At 39.5% G+C, this 9,987-nt stretch overlaps 1 protein-coding gene across 3 annotated transcripts; it reads right to left on the reverse strand.

Annotated features, from left to right (window-relative positions):
- Positions 1-145: 145 nt before the first annotated feature.
- On the reverse strand, positions 146-9,066 carry asb5a (ankyrin repeat and SOCS box containing 5a). Of its 3 annotated transcripts, none has more exons than XM_061291374.1 (9): positions 9,009-9,066; positions 6,759-6,995; positions 4,565-4,644; positions 3,998-4,051; positions 2,887-2,994; positions 2,668-2,818; positions 1,786-1,902; positions 620-811; positions 146-553 (listed from the first exon to the last, which is right to left on the reverse strand). In XM_061291374.1, the coding sequence occupies exons 2-9, from the start codon at positions 6,982-6,984 to the stop codon at positions 426-428; spliced, it is 1,056 nt and encodes a 351-aa protein (XP_061147358.1). In that variant the 5' UTR covers positions 6,985-6,995; positions 9,009-9,066; the 3' UTR covers positions 146-425. The 3 variants fall into 3 exon arrangements, with proteins under 3 accessions (XP_061147358.1, XP_061147351.1, XP_061147367.1); XM_061291367.1 differs by having other exon boundaries at positions 1,786-1,920; positions 9,009-9,060; XM_061291383.1 differs by lacking the exon at positions 3,998-4,051 and having other exon boundaries at positions 1,786-1,920; positions 9,009-9,056.
- Between the last annotated feature and the right edge of the window lie 921 nt (positions 9,067-9,987).

Here is a 9,987-nt window from a genome sequence, read left to right on the forward strand (position 1 = left end):
TTGTGTAACTATGGCAACTCTGCTTCTTTCTCGCGTTTTCCCGATGGGAGCAAAACAAGGGCCGTTGTGGCGCTTTGCTGCCTCATAGTGGTCAAGCTTGCAACTACCACACTGCTCCCTTTGAATTAGGCAAATTATCCGTCTATAAAATAAAGTGTTTTATTGAGTTTTCAACAGTCCACAAAGCAGAAATAAACGTAATAACGTACAATAACATTTTTCAAAGTGCATTTTGTGAAATTTTTACAAAGGCTATTCATCACCAGTCATCATAATGTAATGTAGGTTGCATATGGTATCGGGTCACTCGCAGTTTTTTTGTTGTTGCGAAACAGACAGCTCGCAAAAAATTTACTTGGGTGGGTAGGCACTTCAGAGACTCAATTATTTGCATACAACCTATTAAAAAGTCCTTTTTGCCATTATCACTGGTATTGTAGGAAGTTCCTGATTCGACCCGGCAGGGGCAGATGACAGAGGAGGTGCAGTCTGTCCCGGCCGATGCACGTCCTAATGCACTGGCGGCACAGCTGAGTCAGCATTCGGGGCATAGCTACAAAAGGGGAAAAAATCATTATGAAAGGAGTTTAATTCATAAACCAGACAAGTACAACTTTACCTTCGTAGAGGAACAGGAGGCCTTCCGTGAAGCTGCTGGGCGGGGCCACATCCACTGGTCGTCGACACTCACCGTCCCGGGCATTGATGTCGGCACCAAAGTCAAGCAGCAACTTTACAATTGCAGTGCAGTCTTTCTCTGCCGCTGCATGCAAAGGCGAGTCCAGGGATTTGCCTTTTTGAACATTAGCGCCTGAAAGGGAAACACAAAGTATATCACATACGGTCAAGTACCAGTGAATATGCGTATAAATAGGTTAAATATCATTTCAAGATTTTTTTACATGACCCCCAAAATAATTGGTTGACAGATTACTTGATTTCAAAGAAATACACCAAAAGTGTGTGTGGCGTTCGGCGAAGAAACTTCTGCTGACAAACCAAGCTAAACTTCCTGCACCTTCATCATGCACAAAGATCTTTGATCCATTAAAGAGGAGAGGAGCTTCATTTAGTCAGACTTTAACCAAAACAAGAGCTTCACTGTCATCTTATGGCATATACCATTTCAGTGAGAGGTTGGAATCAATTACATGCAGATTTTTGCTTTTCGCAGCAGGGTTCATCCCACAGTAGTTCCTTGACACCAATTAAGACATTCCCATCAGCTAAAACCCTGGCACCATCTTTTGGTATTTTAGGTTGTTACGGAAACACCCCAAATTTCCCTAATAAGTGAGTTCAACTCAAATAGTAGGTGAATTTGTGAAAAGCAAACTGCAGTTCATGTTGAGACAGGCACTCACTAGATTTAAGAATTTTCCACCTCTAATAATGTCTCGGACGCCATTTTTGTGTCAGCCTCAAGACAATTGCACTGGTAAACATCACACATGGATGATATTTAAACACCTCCAATGTTCACATTTACCAGAGCTGGATGGTAAATTCTACGCATTAACAGCCCAAAAACTCTCATTGGATGCAATTATTGTCAGGCCTTGATGTATTCATGGATGCTGGGAAAGAGTGAAATCAAACTTTAAGAGTTTGTTTTGTTTGTAAATAGACAAACGGGCTGAGAAATTCTGGACCTTTTAGGCAAGAACAGCAATGATGAAATTATGGACAGAAAACCATTGATGTCATGCCCGTCATGAAAACAGAAACTGTGATGCAATTTAGAATGTTGGGAAATCCTAAAAGTCTCCCCAGGATTGAACATACCTTCCCTGAGAAGCTTCCTGGCACATTCCAGCTCCTGGCAGATGCAAGCGGTGTAGAGCGGCGTGCCCAAGTGAGTGGTGTCCATGTCTACATCCACACCCCACGTCAGCAGAACGTCTATGCAAGCACAATGACCTTGACGGGGGACGGGTGGAAAATTCAATTTGTTCCTCAGAAATATATACTTTTTTATGTTTGTTTTTCTTGGAAATACTATGTACATTTTTTTTTCTTTTTCCCCTTGTAAACATACTTGTTTATATATATTACAAAATATAGGACTCTAGAAAATATATTTACAAAAAAATCTTAGCTATATTTGTCAAGTCAAAATTACTAGATTTTAATTTATCAAAAATATCCTGGTGTTTTTTTCCCTCAGATAATATCCAACTTTTTAAAAATGGAAAACATTAACTTTTTTTCTTGAAATATAACAAAATGGTTAGAGAAATAAACAACTTTTTCTCGAAATAAACACATTGTTTTTGGAAACTGAATAACTATATAGTGATCCCTCGTTTATAGCGGAAGATACGTTCCAGAACCACTCACGCGAAAATTTGCGAAATAGAAATTTATTTATGTGTTTATACACTACATTAAGACTTTATAAACCCTCCCCAATACTTTTACGCTACATAAACGTTTCCCATTCCCTTAATAACCATTTCCACACTGTTCTGTGCATGTAGTATTGTACCTTTACAGTAAATAAAACAAAATGTATTTAAACGTTGTTATCCTGTCACTCTCTGTCGGTTAGTCTTATTTTTCCCATTCATTTCTTATAAAAATCCATGAATTAGTGAAGTCGTAAAAGGTGAGGCGCGGAGTGACAAGGGATTACTGTACTAAAAATACTGAGCAAATTGTACTGACCTCTGCGAGTGGCTTCGTGGATGGGTGATGGCTGGTGGGCGAGGCTCTGAGCCCTGGCGCCGTTTTCCAGCAGGACTTCAGTGCACGCCGCACTGCCCACCATGCAGGCGTTCAACAGCGGTGTGGCGCCATCGACCGCCAAGGCATTGACCTGCAGACACCCTTATATTACTGCCGGGAAAGTGGTTGGAATCACTGTTTTTTGAAAAAGTCACCGACGCCGGCGCCGGCGTCGACCAGGGCTCTGGCGCAGGGTGCGTGGTCTCCAAGGCAGGCTTCATGGAGAGGGGTGACATGGTCGATGGTCACGCTGTTAACGTTGTGACCCTGAATGTACACATGTACACAAACATTTAGTTTGTTGTTTCCCAACCTTTAAAGCACAAACTCATGTTAATTGGGAGTGCCACCAGGTATTATTGAAGTGCCTCTGATTAAAAGAAAATAAAGTTGAGATGTTCTATTCTGCATTTCCTATCAATCCACTTTACTATACTGTATCCTGAGATTATGATGGCATTAGCATAATGTACCCACAAACTGATTTACTCGGGCCTCCCTCAAATAGAATATTAAAAAAAAAATAAAAAGAAAAGAAAATAGCTTTCTTTTACAAAATGACATTTTAAAAATGTTTAAATGTAAATACAAATCGGCGTTTGGGTTGATTTAAAAATGAAAAAAAAACCTTTTGTAAAATAGTATTTGATTTAATTTTTTTAGAGAACATAAATTTAAGAGAAAAAAATATTTTCTCAAGCTATTTTACAAACATTGAAGAAAATATGCATATAAATATGAAAATATAAATGTATTTTATCTACTTTTTCTCACATGTAATTACATTATAACTTTTTTTCTTCACCATCATTTTCCTTGAGAATTTACAATTCTCCTTAATATTTTTTTCTAGAAAAAAAAACTTTACAATTACAAATTATCTTTTCATTTAACACATGCCTTTAGAAAAAATACAGTTTATCGAATGAATAAAGTTAATTTCTCAAACCAAAACTACCCTATTTTCTGGATTCCTGACCTACAACTTCAATCTCGCCACTGACACCTATAGTGGGGTAACTCCATTTTTGTCATTTTGCAGTGTAGTGATTTAACTTTTAGTTTTAGCTAAATGATTTAGATGGCAATTAATTGTGTTTCTGACCCAAAACGGAATGTCTCGTAATATCATCATTTCTCACATTTCTTCTGGATGCTTTTCGTTTGCATACTCGTTTACTATTTTAGAAGTTGTGGTTTTCCTCAGATTTCGGCCTTTTGCCAGATCTAATCATTTTGGACTTTTAGATTTTAGCCACAACTGAAGTACTGTCATCATCTTCCATTTCATTGGTTGAATCCTGGTCAGTATCATGTGGGCTGCCTGAAAGAAAAGAAACAACTGGGATTAAACAAAAATGTTGACTGCAAATGCAAGAGTGGTCTAAGTTAAAACACCCATCAAATTCATCACTATTTCTTGAAAGATGATTAATAATATTCTTTTACACTGACGTGCTGATACACTGGCACTCAAGATGGAGCAAGACTTACTTTCTGAGTCTTGTGGCAATCTCTAAATCTCTTTTTTCTGGGAAGTTTTTTTTGTAGGAAGTGATGCCTGGTTATGGGTGCGGCCGTGTTGGAAATGGAAGTTGGCACAGGTTGAAAAAATATTGCCACTAATTACAAAACTGGAACTAAGATGTGATTTCTTAAAAAAAACACACCAATGGAGTTATCCCACTCTAGTTTTCAGTTGCTTAACTGAAAGTGCTCATCCTCGGCCCATGCCAAACGCCTTATATAATTGAATGCTTCATGCGTTTCCGTACTTTTTGGGTAGTCCTGCCTATAGTTATATACCAATTAACATGACACCCCAACTCCTCCTCACCTGCGCAATGAGGGTCCTGAGAGCAAGGAGGCGACCCTGACTGGCGGCATCGTGAAGTGGTGAGCGGTCCGTCCAGGATCCTGTGGGCGGTTTGTTCATTAGAGCGGTGGACATTTCATTCAATGATTCATTAGTCAGCCATGAACACGCCCGCTGAGGGTCCTTTACAACACACAAGGTGTTTAGTACACCGGCTAATCACTTTACGCTACATCGCACAGGTAATAGTGCTAAAATAAGAGAACAAGGTTAATTGCTAAGGTGAATGTAAGCATTTGTGCACAATTTAGGTGTTTACTATGCTCAGCTGAAACACTCAATATGCAATTACGCTTCATTGATGTAGGAAAATAATCAAGCATAAGTGATACAAATGTCAACATGCCTGAATACAAGCATCAGACACTACTAGGTACACCTGATGTGTTACCAGAGTGACACAAAAAAAAGGGAAAATTATTCATACAGCTCTTCAGTTGGATGGATGGATAGATGGATGGATGGATATTTACATTTTACATAATCAAATGAAGTTGGTGATTCAGATATTGAGGACATTTCTGAAGCACATGAGTCTGACTTCAGCCTTGATGATGATGAGCCACTCGTAGCAATAGCAAGACCTAACAACCTTGATGTTGGAATTCATAACACACATGCACCAGTGACACTGAGGTTTCGGATGATGATTAATCTTATCCAGGCCTTGCTCTAGTCAACCAAGACTTAATATATCATATTTTTCCTGTGACTAAAGGTTAATTTGAGCCTGAGAGGGTTAAAAAATATGACTTCCAAATTGAAAATTTATTATTTTTCAAATTGAAGACATGGTATATCCCTAATAAACATAAAAAATAATACTAATATAAAACACTGTTTTAAAATAAAAAACATAATATGTCATTAATGTATTTTTTTTTTGGAGGGGGGTCCTGAAACTAGGCATCTTGTTTCTTTTCTTTTGAGAAAAGACAATTTGTGAATGGACCATATTTTTGCTGTATTTCTTTGGACAGTATAAAATACAAATGAAAGTTTAAACTTTTAAAATAAAAAAGTTTAATTTCAATAAAACTGTACAACACTTCTTGAATATAAAGCCTCTTTTAACTTAAACATAATGTTTTCAAATTACTTAAAAGTCAAAGCCCTTTGAGACGTGTTTGTGATCAAGGGCTATATGAATAAATTAGACTTAAAATTTTATTTTATATGAAAATATAACTTTTCTTTGAAAATTTTACTTCCCTTGTGAAAATGTGCATTTCCCCCCTAAATATATGCAACTTGTGGAGACTATACCACATTCATCCATCCATTAACTGAACCGCTTTTCCTCATGAGGATGAAACTGGAGCCTATCCCAGCTAAGTTTGGGAGGTAGGCGGGGGACACCCTCAACGGGTTGCCAGCAAATCACAGGGCACACATGGATAAACAACCCTTTGCGCTCACACCTACGGACAATTTGGAGTGTTCAATTGGCTTACCATGCATGTTTTTGAAACCATAGTACCCGGAGAAAACCCACGCAAGCACGGGGAGATACAAACTCCAAGGCCAGAGCCGGAATTGAACCCACTACCTCTGCACTGTGAGGCAGCCAAATGGCCAAAACGGATTAGTTTTAGTTTTGAAAATACAAAAATTCTCGAAAAATAAAGAAATATACTACCATTTTCTTGCTATGCCACTCTCCCCCTCCAAATATATTACTACTTGCAAACGTGGCGTTTTCCCTAAAACATACGTAACTTTTTTTCTTCTTTATTAAATATGTGATCATATTGCTCGAAGAATGTTGTCTGTTGCCATTGAGTGGTGTAAGGGGGTTTCACTGCCAATGCTGGGAATGGAAACTAGGCCAGTGTGTGTGTGCGTGTGTGTGTGTGCGTGCGTGTGTGTGCGTGTGTGTGTGTGCGTGTGTGTGCGTGTGTGTGCGTGTGTGTGGGTGCTGACTGGGTTCTAATAATACATGAGAGAAGAGGAGCTGCCAACCTTGTACTGCCTTGCCACAGTAAGGAAGGTGCAGTCGACATTAAGATGATTACAACGCAGTTTGGGATCAATCTAATGTGAAATTATTGAAATATCTGTCATGACGAATTAAATAGAATTTGTTTGGTTTGCAACTTGGTAGCCGTGTCATCAGAGCGCAGAGCTTCTCGAATTCAAAGCTTCATTCACTCACCGCGTTGCTGGTTGTAGTCGTAAAACTCGGCGGATATCCGGGCCGCCTCCTTGCGGTTCCCACGGATAATGTAGAAGTAGGTGAGCAGGTTGAGGGAGATCTTGACGAAGAGCTTGAAGCAGAACAGCGCCAAGATGCTGAGGTAGACGTTGGACAACTGGACTGCAAAGGGCTTGTTGTCACCCGTGGCGGTGCTGCCCGCCAGCTGCTGCGCTGCCTCGGACATTTCCTCGGCTTCTGTCACAGTGAGGGCAGGACACACTGAGAGGAGGGGTGGTGGAAAAAATTCCCTGCAGCTGTTGCAGAGACTGAGTGCGACTACAACACTGTTATTGATGGGAGGGAGAGAAGGTGGGGGATTGATAATAATACCTTGTGTGTTACAATAATAACATACCACAACACAACACACCCTTACATCTGTTGGGTCAATTTTCTAATCCAACTGCTGGGTTGACACTGATGGATCAGACGTTGGGTCATTTTTACCAACCATTTGATGAAATTCTTAAAGTATCAATTGGGTAAAGGATACCCGGCCCACACCATTAAACAAAATTGATTGATTTCATAACCCAACCATTGTGTTTGAGTTTGATCAACAACACTGGGTTACAGGTACACCACTAGTGGGTCGGAAATGACCCGTCTTCACAAATTTGCCACTTATGTTTGTGATTCGAGCTTTTTCCATTCATTGGGACTGGGTCCCACTTTGAACTGGCTTTTTTTCACGGTGAAATATAGCGAGTCGAGTTACACTGCCTTTTACATGATAAGATACCGTTTTTTTCCGTGTATAGTGCGCAAAATTTTACTAATTTATTGTCCTAAAATCCGGGGTGCGCATTATACATGGGTACAAAAAAAAAAAAAACTTTTTTTTTTTAAATTTTTTTTTTTTTTTTTTTTTTAAGTCCCAATGATCGTCACACACGCAGGGAGGCAATGGGTCCCATTTTTATAGTCTTTGGTATGGTCTTAACTAGGCTGGATGTAATTTTTTTTGTTGGCGTTGATTTCTCCGACTGCCCATAAACGCACCACCGCGCTTCGTGCGCGCACGGGACAGCAAACGAGCAGGTGATCGAGCAAGCGTCTGATACGAGAGCATTGCGGTCGCATGGAGCGTGTTTGAAGTGAACAGCAGAGAAGAAAGGCAAAGTGTTGTGAAATAAAATGCACAGAACGGATGCGCAAGACACGTCAGCTATATAAAGAGCGAGAGTTGTTTTCTTCCTATTAGTTTCGATTCACAGTTTAATTAGCAGTTTCAATCAGCAAATAACAAAATGCGTATTACAGGTAATATTTTATTTCACAACACTTTGCCTTGTTCCTTTGGTCTCTGCTGTTCATCCTAAAACACAAAGGCGCTCTTTAAGCAATGCGACAGTGAGCGCCCGGCGCGCTGCACCAAATTAAGCTCCCTGCGCAGTGCGCACTGAGGTCCACTTAAATTTTAGAAAGTACATCAGGACTTTAAAAATATCTTCTAAATTTCAGCGACGGCTCTGTCACAATAATCGACCAGCCCGGTGCAGTTGGGCGGTCGGCGGCGCGCTACGGTTGAGCGTTCTCTCGCGCGCTCTCTCTCTCGCTCTCTCTCGCTCTCGCACACACGCAAACCGGATATCATACGGAGGCCGCCATTACAGATGCGCAGAACGGATGAGCAAGACACGTCAGCTATATAAAGAGCGAGAGTTCAGTTCTCTACCTAAATCCGTATTACAGGTAATATTTTATTTCACAACACTTTGCCTTGTTCCTTTCTTCTCTGCTGTTCACTTCAAACACGCTCCATGCGCACGGAGCGCGGTGGTGCGTTTACGGGCAGTCGGAGAAATCAACGCCAACAAAAAAAATTACATCCAGCCTAGTTAAGACCATACCAAAGACTATAAAAATGGGACCCATTGCCTCCCTGCGTGTGTGACGATCATTGGGACTTAAAAAAAAAAAAAAAAAAAAAAAATTACAATTTTTTTTAAAAAAAAATTCATAAAAATTGGGTGCGTATTATACATGGGTACAAGCTTTTTTCCAGCATCAGCATGCCATTTTTAGGGGTGCGTACTATACATGGGGGCGCACTATACACGGAAAAAAACGGTAATGCATTTTTTGTGATACCTTTACATGTCACCAGCAGCGCCTTTGACATGAGAATGATGTGCACACAACTAGTGACATCATGCTGGCCATCCTCATAGATGTAAGGGCTGCTTTGACCAATATTGCACTGACCTTTTTTTCCCCAAATCCCAGTTAATTTCTTTTCATTCAAGCATCCAAATGATACAGACACGAGATCCATTCTATGAAAGAGAAGACAACAGAAATTCAGCTGTGTTTAAAAGTGTATTATATCTCATCACAATCATTATACTTGGCAAAACATCTGAGAAATGAAAACTTTCAGATGACATCTGAGAAAAAAATATATACATTTCTGTAAAATTAGATATTCAGAAGGATCATAAATCAACAAAATATAAATATGAAGTTGAACTATTTCCTCCCTCAAAAATATTATTTTTGTCAGCTTCAGCTTTCATCCATCCATTTTCTATACCGCTTGTCCCCACGGGGGTCGCGGGCGTGCTGGAGCCTATCCTAGTAGTCATCAGGCAGTAGGCGGGGGACACCCTGACCCGGTTGCCAGCCAATCGCAGGGCAGGCTTTCATTCCTTTTTTTTTTTTATGCCATTATTTTCCTAAATTTGCAACATTTCTTAAAACAAAAGCAATTTCCTCATGCCATCAAACCGTATAACTCCACAATTGGAGGAAGGAGCTGATGGGCATACCCAAGTGTCGTTACCTTCAATACTTTATTACTTGATGATAATTATATATTATTATTGTTATTTATTTCTTGCTCAACACTTTATTTATTGCTATGCGCTTTATTTATTACTCTCCTCTTTGTTATTGACGTGATCAAAAAAAGAACTGTTGTTTTCATATATTGATGTTTTATTTGTTAGATTGGGTTGCTCAACAAACTTATGAAATAAATGGAATTTGCAATATTCTACTGGAACCAGAATTTCTTGAGGAAGCAATTCCAAGGGATGAATAAAAATATCCAAGTCTAAGTGTGCTACGGTACACATACTACTCTTGAAAATGAATAGTTTTTTCTCAGAAATTTCTGACAATTCTCTCCAAAGACAAAAAAGAAAACACATTTCCAAAGATAAATTTCTAGAAATGTCTCCCT

Source organism: Syngnathus typhle, linkage group LG1 (genome assembly GCF_033458585.1).
Source record: "Syngnathus typhle isolate RoL2023-S1 ecotype Sweden linkage group LG1, RoL_Styp_1.0, whole genome shotgun sequence".
NCBI classification, from domain to species: Eukaryota; Metazoa; Chordata; class Actinopteri; order Syngnathiformes; family Syngnathidae; genus Syngnathus; species Syngnathus typhle.